A 16,616-nucleotide genomic window follows, 5' to 3' on the forward strand; every position below is an offset into this window, starting at 1 on the left:
AGTACTGCTTGGGTGTGGCCCCAAAACCAAGAAAAGAAAATAAATCAAATTCACCCCCATTTCAGCCGGTCTGGAACTCAGCTGCCTGAGGCTTTTCACACCAGTATCTGGAGAGTATCTGTGGGGAGAGTGTGACAAAGTAGGTGTCAGCCCTTCTTGGACTCTGCTTCTACAGCTGAGTAGGCCTCTCTGCTTGGCACTGCGGGCTTTGGTCCAAGTCAGTTAAGTTTCTGTGTTCTGTGGTCAACCAACCAAATCTTTCTGTCTGTCTTTTAGTCAAATAAAGTTCCCGTTGTTCAACACCCACATCACATGCACCCGCTGACACCCCTCATCACCTACAGTAACGACCACTTCCCCCCTGGCTCCCCCACACACCTCTCCCCTGAGATCGACCCGAAGACAGGTGAGCTGGGGTCCCACAGGGTATTCCTCGAACCCGTCCTGTGCCCCATTTGGGGGGGGGGGGGTGGCAGAAGGACATGTGGTGTGGGACCAGCGCCCCCTCCTGTCCAGGCCTCTCTCTACAACAGGGAGAGGTTCTCTATCCACTGACTTAACCCCTCCATACCCTGTCAGTCCTGCAACAGGCCTGCCTAAGCTCATCCTGCCTGCTTCTCTGCCCCAGGAGGAAACAGTGTCCAAGGGCCTGGTATAGGGCTCCAAGTTTTGGGGGCCCCTCTTTAGAGACATCATCCTTGTTGCTATTCACTGACCTGGAGGACTCATTTGTATCTCCACACCTGAGACTGGGGTGGCCCCAGGGTCAGCCAGGATTCCGGGACAAAGATCACCCCTCAACCCCATTCCACACTTCTCTAGAGAGAAAGGGAGTCAGAACTAGCCAGAAAGTCTTACCTCAGCCTCTGACTATCTTGGGGAGGTTCCCCTGGTGGTATTAAGGTGTCCCGGTCAGGTCTGACCCATGTCTTTGGAAATAGGAATCCCCCGGCCCCCACACCCATCGGAGCTGTCTCCCTACTACCCACTGTCTCCCGGGGCCGTCGGCCAGATCCCGCACCCCCTCGGCTGGCTGGTTCCACAGTAAGAAAACTGCACCCTCCTTCTCTTCCCAGCCCTCCTTCCTTCCTTCTCTCACCCATACTTCCTTCCTTCATCCCTCCATCCTCCTTTTCTCCCTTCCTTCCTACCTCCCTCCCTCCCTCCCTTTATTCCTCCTTCCACCAAGCTCTGCCTTCACAGCCCCTAAGATTTAGGGGCACTGCGCCTCACTGCTGCCCAGCAATTCCTTCTCCTTCCAGCCCTTTCTCCTCTCCTTTCTTTCACTCTACACTAACCAGAACCCCTTACACCCACTTTTTTCAGGCAGGGACAGCCCGTGTACTCGCTCCCTCCTGGTGGCTTCCGGCACCCCTACCCCGCCCTTGCCATGAACGCCTCTATGTCCAGGTGAGTTGGGCCAGAGCAACTGCGCTTTCTCCTCCCATCCAGTCAGTTCTACCCGGAAACCCCAAGCTTCGTTGAAGTCCCCTTGGATCCACTGCCTCTTCCCGGTGGGGTTAGAGTAGCAGAGAGAGTGCAGGGCTTTCCCCAGGGTCCCCACCCCAAGAGTCCAGCCTGGAGCCTGAGATGAGTTTGGGGAATCCCCAGCCTGGCCCTGGGGCGGGAGTAGGGGATTCTGTACCATGCATCTGCCCTAAACATAGGGGTGCCCTTGTGACTCATTCTGATCTGTTTCCACTCTCCCCAGCCTGGTTTCCAGTCGCTTCTCCCCACACATGGTGGCGCCAGCCCATCCTGGTCTGCCCACTTCAGGGATCCCTCACCCCGCCATTGTCTCCCCCATTGTCAAGCAGGAGCCAGCACCCCCCAGCCTGAGCCCGGCCGTGAGCGCGTAAGTAACAGCTCTGTCAACAGAGCTTCCCTTGCACTGTGCTTTGGGTGTGAGGACTTGGATTCGATCTCAAGTACTGCAGGGAGAGAAAGTTTGTGTGGTTTCTCTCACTCCCCCACTTCCAGCACCCCTGAAAAGGCAGCGCCCAGAAAGGAGGCTGTACTCAGTCTCCAGGTGACCTCATGAACCCTGGCACTGACTGAATCAACCCTCCTAGATGATGGTATGGGGTCCAGAGGGGTATGGGGACCCCCCTCCCCTATGCAAAGAAGTAGTAATCAGGACCCCTCATGCAAAGAGGCAGTTTCTGGCAGGAAACTGGGGCCATGCTGCCTGTCTGGCAGAACCCCCTGGTATCTCTGGTCACTTCGACCACCCTCTTCCTCTCTACACCTGGGCCTGTGCCACCCAGTTGTCTCCACCTGTGCCTTTCGGAAGTCAGTCCAGTCAGCAGGTGGTACCAGATACCAGATAGCAAGAACTCCAGGGCCTGTGGGTATTTGCTCACCCTTAGTCCTGTGCCTCCAGGAAGTCGCCCATCACGGTGAAGAAGGAGGAGGAGAAGAAGCCGCACGTGAAGAAGCCGCTGAACGCCTTCATGCTGTACATGAAGGAGATGAGGGCCAAGGTGGTGGCTGAATGTACCCTGAAGGAGAGCGCCGCCATCAACCAGATCCTGGGCAGGAAGGTAAGCATGGCCCTGGGCAACGGCCACCCACCGACGCCCCTGCACATCTCACATGCTCTGCCCCTGATCTCCATCCACAGTGGCACAACCTGTCCCGAGAAGAACAAGCCAAGTACTATGAACTGGCCCGTAAGGAGCGACAGCTCCACTCACAACTCTACCCGACCTGGTCAGCACGGGACAACTATGTAAGTGTAAGCCCACAGGGCCCTGTGGGCTGTTCAGAGAGGACTCAGGGTCAAGGGGATCTGCATTTCAAGTAGGGAAGGTGGAAGGAAGGAACAAAAGAGAAGGGAAGGAAAGATTACTATTTTGGTTTTTGGATCATACCCAAAAAGCATATTCCTGGCTCTGTACTCAGGAATCACTCCTGGCAGTGCTTGGGGAGACATAGGAATGCTGGGGATTGAACCTGGGTCACTTATGTGCAAAGCAAATTCTCTCCCCACTCTGCTATTGCTCCAGTCCCAGGAAGGTGTTTAAAAATCAGGGGTGGGGGGACTGGAGCAGTGGTGCAAGCAAGCCTTGCGCACACTAGCCTAGGACGGACTGTGGTTTGACCCCCCTGACGTCTCATATGATCCCCCAAGCTAGGAGCGATTTCTGAGCACATAGCTAGAAGTAACCCCTGAGCATCATCGGGTGTGCCCCCCCCAAAAAAAATCTTAGGAGGGGGCCAGAGAGATAGATAGCACAGTGGTAGTGTGTTTGCCTTGCAAGCAGCTGACCCAGGACGAGCAGTGGTTTGAGTTTTGGCATCCCCTAGAGTCCCCCACTTTCAGCACTTCTGAAAAGGCAGCACCTAGAAAGGGGGCTTTGCTCAGACTCTCTGTGACTTCGTGGGCCAGGAGCAATTTCTGAGCGCAGAGCAAGGAGTAACCCCAGAGTGCCACTGAGTGTGGCCCTAAAAAATAAAGATCTTAGGAGACAGTAGCAAGGGCCCCAGAAAGAGCAGTCCCAGGCCGGAAAATAGTGCACGTGAAGAAGCCTTATCTTGATCCCCAGCACCACAGGGTCCCCCAAGTAGCACCAGAGAGGTTAGCCAGGCAGGAAAGGAAGGAAATGTGTGATATGTCTCATATGAACTGCCTCTGCCTTAATTCCATGATCGGCGGACAGTGAGAACTGCATGTCTCTGCTGTCACAGTGCCTCTAGCGATGTTCTTCTTCAGACACAAATGCTTAAACCCTAGGGGCAGATTGGGCAAACAGCAGCATGTGTCTTCTTTCTCTGAGGCCTCATTGTTTCGTCCAGTTCTCCGTGGGATCTGACACTTCTCAGAAGATAATCTCAGGGCTGAAAAATCATTCCTGGAGCCATATGGCTCCTAAGCATTGTCGGACATGTCAGCCCCAACACTGCAGACAGCAGGCATCTCAGCCATGGCCCACCTCTTGGGAAGGCCACAAACCAAAACAAAATCAAGGACCTCAATCTCATGAGGGATATAGAAACAAGATAACAAGACAGTGGCATATAACTAAGCCACTGTCACCAACATAAGGATGGGGCCTAGAATACAATGAACTTAAAAATGTTTCTGGGGGCCAGAGAGATAGCATGGAGATAGGGTGTTTGCCTTCATGCAGGACAGCGGTTCAAATTCTGGCATCCCATATGGTTCCCCAAGCCTGCCGGGAGCGATTTCTGAGCTTAGAGCCAGGAGTGACCCAAAAACCAAAAAAGAATGTTCTGTTACGGAGGTTGATTGCAGGCAGAGGGGCAAAGGGAACCTGAAGTGATTGGTGAAGGGATGAAGGCACCAGTAATGGGATTGGAAGTCAGACATTTATAAATCACAGTGTCCAAATTAAGAAAAAAAATCAAGTGACACTATTTTAGAGAGAAATAGAAAGTCTAGGGGAACAAGAGGCTTTCAGACACTCAATTAGAAGAACCTTCTGGAAAAGGCCCAAGAACAAGCTCACTTGTTTCCTCGTGAGGCTCTTGAGAAAGCATGAAGGGATCTGAATATTTTTCCTCTCGCCTGGGTTTCTGACCCATGTTACCTCTTCCTTTTCAGGGAAAGAAGAAGAAGAGGAAGAGAGAAAAACAGCTGTCACAGACACAAGCCCAGCAGCAAAGCCAGGAGGCAGAGAGTGAGTATAAGGAGAGCTGCCTCTTGTCAGGATACCTGCCCACAGCCTAAGCCCGGTCCTGCTGCTTCAGGACTGGCTTGGGGGTAGCTGAATCATGTAGACACAGGTGGAAGTTACTGACTATACACTTCCTGGATTCAGAATCTCAGAGAGAGCGAAGAAGACTCTGATCCCTCAGCTTGGTTCAATACCTGGCACCCATATGGTTGCCCAAGCACTACCAAGAAATAATTCCTGAATCCAGAGCCAGGAGTAACCCCTGAGCATTGACAGGTTTTGCACAAACCCATAAACAAATGCATAAATGAATAAGAAAGACACTCCATTTTGGTCTGGGGCATGGCTCAGCGATACAGCTCTCGACTTGCAGGTGTGAGACTTTGTGTTTCATCACAAGTGTCAGACCAAAGGAAATTTATAAACAAGCTCAGGCTTAGAAACCTGGGGTTTGGGCTCAGAGAGCTAGCACAGCGGCGTTTGCCTTGCAAGCAGCCGATCCAGGACAAAAGGTGGTTGGTTCGAATCCCGGTGTCCCATATGGTCCCCCGTGCCTGCCAGGAGCTATTTCTGAGCAGACAGCCAGGAGTAACCCCTGAGCACCACCGGGTGTGACCCAAAAACGAAACGAAACGAAAAGAAAAGAAAAGAAAAGAAAAGAAAAGAAAAGAAAAGAAACCTGGGCCTGGAGAGACAGCACAGTGGTGTTTGCCTTGTAAGCAGCCGATCCAGGACCAAAGGTGGTTGGTTCGAATCCCGGTGTCCCATATGGTCCCCCGTGCCTGCCAGGAGCTATTTTTGAGCAGACAGCCAGGAGTAACCCTTGAGCACTGCTGGGTATGGCCCAAAAACCAAAAAAAAGAAAAGAAAAGAAAAGAAAAGAAACCTGGGGTTTATTTATTTATTTTTAGTCACTTCTCTTAGATGTGAAAGTAGGATTCGCTCCATCATTTGCTCTCTCTGACTTTGAGGTTGAGGTGCTTTTTGGTGTAATCACACTTCACTTAAGGGGCAGGTCAGGAAATCCTGGCAGAATGTGAAGACTGAAGGAGATGAAGTTTTCTTTGACAAAGCTCAGGAAGGCAGAAAGCATGTCCAAGACTGGCACAGCCCTTAAGTAGGAATCCAATCAGTTTTCTTCCAGGGTGTATCTTTTGAACACCAGAAGACAGATTGCTCAGGGTTGAGGGTCACTTAGTTCTGAAAAACTGTGCTTTAGTTCTCCTGTGCTTTAGCTCTTCTCTTGGGGGGGGGGGGGTCTCTTACACCTACACAGGTGCCCTTCTTCCCCTTTCCTCCTGCCTGCTGAGCTCTAGAATGTTTCTTCCTTCTTACATTTGCCCAGCAGTAGCATAGGCCTATGTGTTGAGCTGCTCAGAGTGCAGAGTCCCGTTCCTTGGCTTAGGCAGGAAGATTAGGCCATGGACACAGCTGTTTTCCCTCCCTTCAGAAGCTGACTAGGCCTTTGTCCTTTTGAGTGGCTCCTGCTCTTTTTCGTTTTGTTTTGTTTTCTTTCTGGGTGACACCTGGCAGCGCTCAGGGCTTACTCCTGGCTCTACATTCATAAATAGCTCCTGGCAGGCTCGGGGGACCATATGGGATGCCGGGATTCAAACCACCGTCCTTCAGCTTTTAAGGCAAATGCCCTACCGCTGCACTATCTCTCCAGCCCCCTGGCTCCTGCTCTTGACTAGGATTCTTTTTTTCTTTCTTTGTGGCCATACCAGGTGGTGCTCAGGGTTTACTCCTGGTTCTGTGCTCAGGGATCATTCCTAGAGGACTCAGAGATTCTTATGGGATGCAGACGATCGAATTTGGGCTCTGTGCTATCATTCTTGGAGCCTTTGAACACAACTTTGTATCTGTGGGAGTCACTTCCAGCTGCGCCTTCTCAGACTTACTGCTGGCTGCTCACCCTTGGTCTTGTGTTTGCCTCCCCCAGGTGCTCTGGCCTCGAAAAGCAAGAAGCCATGTGTTCAGTATGTGCCCCCGGAGAAGCCCTGTGACAGCCCTGCGTCCTCCCATGGCAGCATGCTGGACTCCCCAGCCACCCCTTCTGCTGCCTTGGCGTCCCCTGCGGCCCCTGCCGCCACCCACTCGGAGCAAGCACAGCCCTTGTCTCTGACCACCAAGCCCGAGAGCCGGGCCCAGCTGGCTCTGCACTCAGCAGCCTTCCTGCCCTCCAAGGCCGCGGCCACCTCCTCGGGCCCCCTGGGCAGCCAGGCTCCACTCCTCTCCCGGCCTCTGCCGCTGGCGGCCATGCCCGCCGCTCTGCTGACCTCCCCACCGGCCTTCTCTGCCGCGCTCCATGCCCACCAGGCTCTCCCAATCCTCCAGGCCCAGCCTCTCTCCTTGGTCACCAAGTCAGCCCACTGAGCTGCCCCCGACCTAGGCAGGCCGGCAAGCGAGCACCAAGTAGGCACGATACAGAAGAAGAGGGAAACAAAGGAAACTTTATTGGTCAATATTTGACCACTCTGGACTGTTCTGTAAAGTGACTGGTAACAGCAGCACTTTACCATTTGTAGATGTAACCAGTAGCTGACCTTAAGGCTTTTTTTTACAAAAAAAAAAAGGAAAAAAAGATAAAGAAAAGAAACAAACAAACAAAAAAAAAATTCTTACAAGAGAACCGAACAGTAGCGTGTTATTCCTCCCAAATGTGCGGTGGTGGGTGGACCTGGGTTCAGATCCATCCACACTACCTCTTCCCTGTGCCCCTTTCCGACTCCAGACTCCATCGGCACCTCGACAGTCTGCTGGCGTGAGCCCTTGTTATAGAGCAGCTCCTGCCAACTCATGCCAAGCACCACCCGAGAAGCGCAATCAGATGAGCCTGGCCACCAGCTACACCTCGGATCATTTAGGTCCTTCCACCTTCCAGACTTTTCATTGGTGCAGTTTTCCAGAACATCCACAGTCAGTTCCGCGGGCACCCCAGTGGGGTCGTGACCTACAGTCTATATAGCCAGATTCTAGCTCCAGGTCCTTTTCCGGAACATTTGCCTTTACTTTCCCCCACTATTTGTCTTTTGCTCAGTCAACTCCATGAGTTCTTCGTTCACTTCCTTCTCTGCCCAGGGTAAGGCTATCATCATTTGAGAGGCATCCTCTGCCTGATTTATCGCCACCAGCACCCCATTTCCGTCCATGGCCCCCTTTTCCCTTTCCCTTCATTCCTCCTACCCCAGCAGGGAAAGAGGTCCTCTGTAATGGATCTTGCCCACATTTAAAGGGAGTCAAGTTCCCTGCCACCTCCTTTGAGAAATTTGCCTTCCTCCCCCTTACCAGTGGAGTCTCCTTGTGGTCCCTGAGATGCAGATGGGACCAGCTTCCCAGCCTGGGTCCTGCCCTGGGTCTGTGCTAGCACAATCTGCCAAAGTTCTAAAGACCCCTGTCCTCTCCCCATCACCTCACATGTTCTTCTGTGTGTATTTTCTTTTTGTTTTTAATGGGATTTTTTTTTCGGAGCAATTTAAACTCCCAGTTGTTTATTTTCACAAAAGAAAATAAAATTGCAGTTGCAAGACCTTTTCTGAGTGGCATGTTCCTTCTTTACCAGGATGCACCAAGCTCAACAACTCCAAACCGCGTCAAAGATGAGGGGCAGGGGGAGCAATGTGCAGACACTCCCACAAGGAAGACATATGAGTAGAGAGTAGGCATATGAAGAAATGTTCACCATTTATTTTTAGGAAATTGCCAAGAAAGACAAGGAAATGGTGTACCAGCAGAGATGAAGTGAAAAAGAAACCTTCATTCACTGCTGCTGGGAATATTGTAAGAAAAGTTCCAAACACTAGATTCCAAATGCTTGGCACCTATTCCCCAAACACAAAAATATTAATTGGAAAAGATATATGCACACCAATGTTCATTACATTGTTCAATGTAACAGCCAAAATATGGAAACAACCCCAATTTCAATGAAAGATAAATACATAGAGTAATACATATGTGTATAGATATGTAAGTGTGCTATATACCGCACAATGAAGTAATATGCAACTATAAGGAAAGACGAGGACCTGAGAGATATTACAGTGGCTAACACAGGCTCAATTACCTTGGTCCCTTAAACCCCGTCTCGAGTGAGCTCTGAGCACAGAGCCAGGAGTAATAAACCCTGAGCACTATCGATTGTGGCAAAAAAAAAAAAAAAAAAAAGAAATCATGCAGTTCACTTCAACTTTAATAGAAGTGGAGAGTGTCATGTTAAGCAAAGTAAATCCAGGAAGACAAATATCAAATGATCTCACTAATTTGTGGTATATAGAAGAATAAAACAGGGCTGGAGAGATAGCACAGCAGTAGGAGGTTTGCCTTGCAGGCAGCCAACCCAAGACAGATGGTGGCTCGATTCCCAGCAACCCATATGGTCCCCTGAGCCTGCCAGGGGTGATTTCTGAGCACAGAGCCAGGAGTTACCCCTGAGTGCTGCCGGGTGTGACTCCCCCCCAAAAAAATGAATAAAAGAAGAATAAAACAAGTAAATGGATAGCACCAAAGAACAATAAACCCTTAGCCAGAATCACAGAACTTAGAATACCTAGTAGGGGGTAGAAAGAATACTGCTGTGAATCCAGAGTAACAAGAGGATCTTGGCAGAGGAGGGTCTCAGGCATTTGGGTGGTGGTAAAGTACATCAAAACATGTTAGACTTATAAATGTGACCTAAATGTTAATTAAAAAGATCACTGTCGGGGGGCCGGGAAGGTGGCGCTAGAGGTAAGGTGTCTGGACCGCGGTTCGATCCCCTGGCATCCCATATGGTCCCCCCAATGCGGGGGCGATTTCTGAGCGCATAGCCAGGAGTAACCCCTGAGCGTCAAAAGGGTGTGGCCCCCCCAAAAAAAAAAAAAAAGATCACTGTCGGGCCCATAGAGATAGCACAGCGGCATTTGCCTTGCAAGCAGCTGATCCAGGACCAAAGGTGGTTGGTTCGAATCCCGGTGTCCCATATGGCCCCCCCATGCCTGCCAGGAGCTATTTCTGAGCAGACAGCCAGGAGTAACCCCTGAGCAACGCTGGGTGTGGCCCAAAAACCAAATAAGAAAAAGATCACTCCCTTTTTGTGGGGGTGAGTCAAACCCTCTGGCACTTGGGTTACTCCTGGCTCTGCACTCAGAAATAGCTCCTGGCAGGCTTGGGGGACCATATGGTATGCCGGGATTCGAACTACCATCCGTCCTTGGTCGGCTGCATGCAAGACAAGCACCCTACCGCTGGGCTGTCTCTTCAGTCCCTCCTTATTTTGGAGAGGGTAGAGGGTTAGGGCCATAACTGGGTATGTTTAGGGTTTACTGCTGGCTCTGCACTCAGGAATCACTCCTAGTGGGCCTTGGAGGACCATATCTGGAGCCTAGGATAAAACCTAAGTTAGCTGTGAGTTAACTATCTAGGCCCAAATTCCCTTTTTTCATCACTCGGTGGTGCTCATGGCTTACTCCTGGCTCAGTTTGCTTGTTAAATTTATTGCTATGGTATTTAGGGGCTGGAGAGATGACAGTACAGCAGGTAGGGCTCCTACCTTGCATGTAGCCGATTCTGGATCTATCCACAGAACTAGATATGATCCCCCAAGTCCCACCAAAAACTGGGTAGAGTTCAAAAACAGACAAAAAAGGGGCCGGAGCGATAGCATGGAGGTAGGGCATTTGCCTTGCATGCAGAAGGACGGTAATTTGAATCCCGGCATCCTATATGGTCCCCCAAGCCTGTCAGGAGTAACCCTTGAGCCCTGCTGGGTATGATCCAAAAAAACAAAAACAAAAACAAAGACAAAAAAAAAACACACAGAAAATTTATTCCTAAGGATTTTCATTTATATTTTTAAAATGATATTTGTTTTTGCTGTTGTCATTTTGACCAAACTCAGCAGTATTCAAAGTCTATTCCCAGCTCAGTGTTCAAGGACATGCAAGAACTGAACCCAAGCCTCCTGCAAGCAAAACTCATACACTCTAGGATCCCCCCACCCTGCCCTCCCATCTTCCATCCTTCCCTCTTTTTTTTTTTTTTTTTTTTGACTTTTGGCCATATCCACTGATATGTAACCAGGGTTACTCCTGGTTATGAGTTTGGAAATCGCTCCTGGATTGGGAGACCATATGAGACATTGGGAAATCGAACCGTGGTCCATCCTAGGCTAGCGCTGGCAAGGCAGACACCTCACAGCTTGTGCCACTGTTCAGGCCCCATCCTTCCCTCTTTCTTTTCCTTCTTTCTTTTCCTTCTTTTCTCTCTCCTCTCTCTCTCTTCTCTCTCTCACCTCCCCCCAACCATGGAACTATTTCTTTCTTTTTTTGGGGGGGCCACACCTGGCGATGCTCAGGGATTACTCCTGGCCGTCTGCTCAGAAATAGCTCCTGGCAGGCACAGGGGACCATATGGGACACCGGGATTCGAACCAACCACCTTTGGTCCTGGATCGACTGCTTGCAAGGCAAACGCTGCTGTGCTATCTCTCTGGGCTCTCATGGAACTATTTCTTTGATTTGGGTTTTAGGTGACATCCAGCTGTGCTCAGGGATCACTCTTGGTGCTGAGAGGAACCAGAGATCAGCATGCTTAAGGCAAGCACCTTGCTTACTGTACTCCAGTAATGGTCCTTGAACAGTCAGGAGTAAGACTTAAGTGCAGCAAAGTATGCCACCCACACTCGCCCATGCTCCCCAAAATCTCCCAAGACAGAGGAAGAAGAGACAGTGAGGCACTTTCTTTGCTCAATTCCATCTCCAGCACCCCATATGGTTTCCTGAGTCCTGCCGGGAATTATCCTAGAGGACAGAACCCGGAATTAGTCCTGTGCAGTGACCCAAAAACCAAAACTAAACAAAAATGCCATTAACATTATTGTTGACAGCACTGTTGACCATGTCATTTCAATAAAAAATCCCATCTCTGACATCTTTCCCCAACTTAAGCCTCTTTAATGACTTACTGTTGTCAAAGTTAAATATAAATCACTTATCCTGGCTTACTAACTGCCTGATCTGCAGTAACGGGCACAATGCAAATTCTCATCTTACCTAGTCACATGCACATTTATCCGGTATTGTTAGTCAAGTACTTATCCCAGGGAAGTGGAGGGAATTTGCTTCAAGAAAGTTAACCATTCACTTCCTTCTGTAATGATTTGGTAATAGAAGTCTTACTTCCCTGTGATTCTTATTCTCCCCCTGGATAAAGATTTTTATAAACAAAGCATTAAGAAGTAGGGCTGGAGAGATAGCACAGTGGTAGGGCGTTTGCCTTGCAAGCAGCCAACCCAGGACCAATGGTAGTTCAAATCCCAGAATACCATATGGTCCCCCATGCCTGCCAGGAGCAATTTCTGAGCACAGAACAGTAGTAACCCCTGAAAGCTGCTGGGTGTGAACCCCTTCCCCCAAAAAAGAAGTAGGTACTAAGTAGGACTGGTCCATGGTAGAAAGCTTGCCACAAAAGGGTGTGGGAGAAACCATATGACAATGATATTTGGAAACGATCACTCTGGGCAAGAATTGGGTGCCGAAAGGTAAAGTGATATGCCTGATAGCCCTTCAGTAGCATTATTGTAAACCACAGTACCAGAAAGAGGAAGAGAAGAAAATTCTGTCATAGAAATGGGAGGGGGGGACGCACTATAAGAAAATTTGAGATTTGGTGGTAGAAAATGCGCGCTTGGGGAAGGAATGGGTATTGGAGCACTGCATGGCTGAAACTCAGCCATCAGCAACTTTTTAATTCTGTATCTCACGGTGATTCAATAAAAAAATTAATTTAAGGGCCCAGAGAGATAGCACTGTGGTGTTTGCCTTGCAAGCAGCCAATCCAGGACCAAAGGTGGTTGGTTTGAATCCCGGTGTCCCATTTGGTCCCCTGTGCCTGCCAGGAGCTATATCTGAGCAGACAGCCAGGAGTAACCTCTGAGCACCGCCGGGTGTGACCAAAAAAAAATTTTTTTAAATAATTAGGAGGAGCCGAAGCAGTAGCACAGTGGGTAGTGATTGTACACAGACAACCTGGATTCAATCTTCAGCATCCCATATAGTTCCCTGATCCTGCCAGGAATACTTTCTGAATGCAGAGCTAGGAGTAACCCCTAAGCACCAGTAATGAAGGCACATGTCTTCCCCAAAGAAGGCACTTATCTGACCCAGGTTTGGTCCCTGACACCACATAGTCCTCCGAGTCCTTCCAAAAGTGAACCCTGAGTTCAGGGCCAGCAGGCCCTTAGCACGACTGAGTGTAGTTCAAGGGGGAAAAAGTATATTAGAAGACCCCATATCAAGAAAAAAAAGTTATTTTCTTCCTTAAATAGGCTGGAGTTTGGGGGCGAAGCAGTGGTGCATGCTGTAGGGCATCTGACTTGCACTCGCTAACCTAGGACAGACCGCAGTTTGATCCCATATGGTCCCCCAAGCCAGAAGTGATTTCTGAGTGCATAGCCAAAAGTAACCCCTGAGTGTCACCGGGTGTGCCCACCCCAAAAAAAAATAATAGGCTGGAGTTTTTTGTTTATCTCTGGGTTGAGGGTCACACCCACTAATGTTTAGCTGCTACTCCCAGGTCTGTGTTCAGGCTACTCTGGCAGTTCTCAAGCCTCAACTCAGGCTTTTCACATCTCCAGAGAGCTGGAGCTACCCCTCCAGACCTGTTTGTTAGTCCAGGTTTCAGTCCACACTCCATGGCACAAAGACTACTCGGGTTTTGTGCTTGAGGGTCATTCCCAGTGGTGCTTGGGGAACCATGAAATGTTAAGGACTAAATTCAAGGCTCTTGCATGCAAAGCATGTGCTCCAGTCATTGAGCACTTTTGGGCCCCTAGAGGAATTTTTTTGTATTTTGTTTTGTTTGGGTGGAGGGATAGGTTTAGGGTATGCTGAGGGAATCATTCCTTTTAGGACTCTCTAGCACTCCATATGATTTCCTGGGCCCGCCAAGAACGATTCCGGAGTGCAGAGCTAGAGCACCACAAGGTAAGACATCACCACCACAACCACCACCAAAAACAAAACAAAAAAACAGACAAGCATAGGCACTTGCACTATTTCTTGAAACTGTTTAGAATTTCGTCTCACTAGAACTACATACACAATACATGCAATTCTGTGCTCTGACAGGCTACAAAGATGTTAATCCCCTTGGTGGCTGCAGTCCTCTTTGGCAGAAACAGGATTTACCAAGGTCTGGAACAGACCTGATTTAGCTTGCATTCTTTCTGATTTACTTTGTTTGGCTGGTTGATTGGTTTTTGGGCCACACCTGATGGCTTTCAGGGGTTACTCCTGTCTCTGTGCTCAGAAACTGCTCCTGGCAGGCTCGGGGATCATATGGGATAAAGGGGAATGAACCTGGGTCTTTCCCAGCTTCGCCATGTGCAAGGCAAACACCCTACCACTGTGCTATTGCTCCAGCCCTAATTTTGATATCTCACAGTGGTTTATGTTCTTGACACTCCCAGATCATTTATTTCTTCTCTAATTCTGCTGGCCAGAGAGATGGTACTGGAGGTAAGGCATTTGCCATGCACGGGGCCAACCCTGTTTCCATCCCAGGAACCACATGTGACCACCGTTAGGGGTCACCTCTGAGCACAGAGCAAGAATAACCCTAAACACCAACCACCCCCATCAATTAATAATAGTAGTAAAGATGGTTCTGCAGAGTCCAACCTCTGCCATTCGTCTAGTTCTTTGCTGTCTGAAAATCCCATCTTCAGATGTACACAAATGCCAGGTTCTAACCTCCCCCTTTGCCTGTACCTTTTGCACATGTTGTATCCTCAGTCAGGAAAATTCAACCTCCTCTTCCTTCAAGCCAACTGCACCTCAGGAATAATGGCACCCTTTGTTCTTCAGCTCTAAGAACCTTCCTCAAGAGATCTCCTGGTTTCCTCACTTCTCTTTAATGACATTTCTTGGAAAGGACACATGCACACTTGTGTAAATATTGCGTAATATTTGTGCTCCTCACTAGATTACATGCTCCATTAAAGTAGAGATTAGCACTTTTTGTTTCTCCAGATTTTGGGTCACATCTGGAGGTACTCATAGCTTACTCCCAATTCTGTGCTCAGGGAACCATATAGGGCGCTGAGTAAGTTATGTGCAAGGCAAACGCCCTACTAACTGTACTATCTCTCTAGCCCAAATGATTACTTCTTTTGTACTTGCTTTTGTTTTCTTTATGGAAAAAAAAGTGGTAGGTAGGGTGTTTGCCTTGCACACAGCTAACTTGGGTTCAATCCCCAACATCCCATATGGTCCACCGAGCCTACCAGGAGTGATTTCTGGGCGCAGAGCCAGAAGTAACACCTGAGTGCCACTGGGTGTGGCCCAGAAACAAACTAAAAACAGCTAATCTGACAAATGGTAGTAAAACTGATTTCAAGTAATCATTACATAATTTTTCTGACAGGGCAACAATCATATACTTTTTTTTTTTGGTTTTTGGGCCACACCTGGTAATGCTCAGGGGTTCCTCCTGGCTATGCGCTCAGAAGTCGCTCCTGGCTTGGGGGACCAGATGGGAAGCCGGGGGATCAAACCAAGGTCCGTCCTAGGCTAGCGCTGGCAAGGCAGACACCTTACCTCTAGCACCACCGTGCCAGCCCCAGCAACAATCATATAAACAGTAGATTTATTTTATTGATGTAGCCCCCACCCAGCCCTGCACTGAACTTATTCCTGGCTCTGTGTTCTATGCTCAGGGTTCTCTCCTAGTGGTGCTCAAGGGATTGTATGAGGTGAGGTGCCTGGGATCAAAACCTAATCAACCTCATTTAAGGCAAATACCTTATGTGCTACACTAACTATCAGACTCTCATAACAGTCATCTTAAACAGAAGGATGCAAAAGTATCAGTTTCCAGTTTGAGAGAAAATTAATATGCATAGATCAGAGATCAAGAAAATATATTGGGGCCGGAGAGATAGCATGGAGGTAAAGCGTTTGCCTTGCATGCAGAAGGTCGGTGGTTTGAATCCCGGCATCCCATATGGTCCCGAGCCTGCCAGGAGTTTTGGAGTGTAGAGCCAGGAGTAACCCCTGAGCGCTGCTGGGTGTGACTCGAAAACCAAAAAAAGAAAATAAATTAAGGAACAAACAGTAAGTCCCTATTACATATTTTGTTTTGAGTTTGGGGTCACACCCAGCTGTACTCAGGGTTTATTCCTGACTACACTCAGAGATCACTGCTGATGGGGACTCAGGTGACCATATAAAGTATCGGGGATCAAACCCAAGTCAGCTGTGTGCCTTAACCTCTGCACTATCACACTGATCCTGCATATCTATATATTTTTGCCTTCCCTTTTTGTTTTGGTTTTTTTGGGTCACACCGCTGCACTCAGGGGTTCCTCCTGGCTCTGTGCTCAGAAATCGCTCCAGGCAGGCTCAGGGGACCATATGGGATGCCGGGATTCAAACTGCTGACCTTCTGCATGCAAGGCAAATGCCCTACCTCCATGCTATCTCTCCGGTCCCTAGCGCTGTTGTTTTTATTTTTGTTATTGTTTTTGGTTTTTGGTTTTTGGGCCACACCCGGTAACGCTCAGGGGTTACTCCTGGCTATGCACTCAGAAGTCCCTCCTGGCTTGGGGGACCACATGGGATGCCGGGGGATCGAACCGCAGTCCTTCCTTGGCTAGTGCTTGCAAGGCAGACACCTTACCTCTAGCACCACCTCACCGGCCCCTAATATCCCTTTTTTTTTTTTTTTTTTTTTGGTTTTTCGGGCCACACCGGTTTGATGCTCAGGGGTTACTCCTGGCTAAGCACTCAGAAATTGCCCTTGGCTTGGGGGGACCAAATGGGACGCCGGGGGATCGAACCACGGTCGTGATTTTTCCTTGGCTTGCGTTTGCAAGGCAGACACCTTACCTCTAGTGCCACCTCGCCGGCCCCTTTTTTCATTTTTGTTTTTGTTGTTGTTTTGTTTTGTTTTGGTAAATATCCCTTTTTAAATCCTTTTTTTCTTTTCTTTTTGTCT

General features: G+C 49.2%; 1 protein-coding gene across 1 annotated transcript in view; it reads left to right on the forward strand.

The window, feature by feature from the left end:
* Window positions 1-7,218, forward strand: part of TCF7L1 (transcription factor 7 like 1) — a 173,992-nt gene extending 166,774 nt beyond the window's left edge. Inside the window, exons 5-12 of the mRNA XM_049784921.1 lie at window positions 277-406; window positions 942-1,044; window positions 1,327-1,410; window positions 1,712-1,855; window positions 2,384-2,543; window positions 2,624-2,731; window positions 4,568-4,643; window positions 6,583-7,218. Coding sequence (XP_049640878.1) covers window positions 277-406; window positions 942-1,044; window positions 1,327-1,410; window positions 1,712-1,855; window positions 2,384-2,543; window positions 2,624-2,731; window positions 4,568-4,643; window positions 6,583-7,016 — 1,239 coding nt within the window. The 3' untranslated portion in view covers window positions 7,017-7,218. The remainder of the gene's footprint in view (window positions 1-276; window positions 407-941; window positions 1,045-1,326; window positions 1,411-1,711; window positions 1,856-2,383; window positions 2,544-2,623; window positions 2,732-4,567; window positions 4,644-6,582) is intronic.
* The last annotated feature ends 9,398 nt before the right edge of the window (window positions 7,219-16,616 follow it).

Source organism: Suncus etruscus, chromosome 12, assembly GCF_024139225.1.
Source record: "Suncus etruscus isolate mSunEtr1 chromosome 12, mSunEtr1.pri.cur, whole genome shotgun sequence".
Taxonomy (NCBI): domain Eukaryota; kingdom Metazoa; phylum Chordata; class Mammalia; order Eulipotyphla; family Soricidae; genus Suncus; species Suncus etruscus.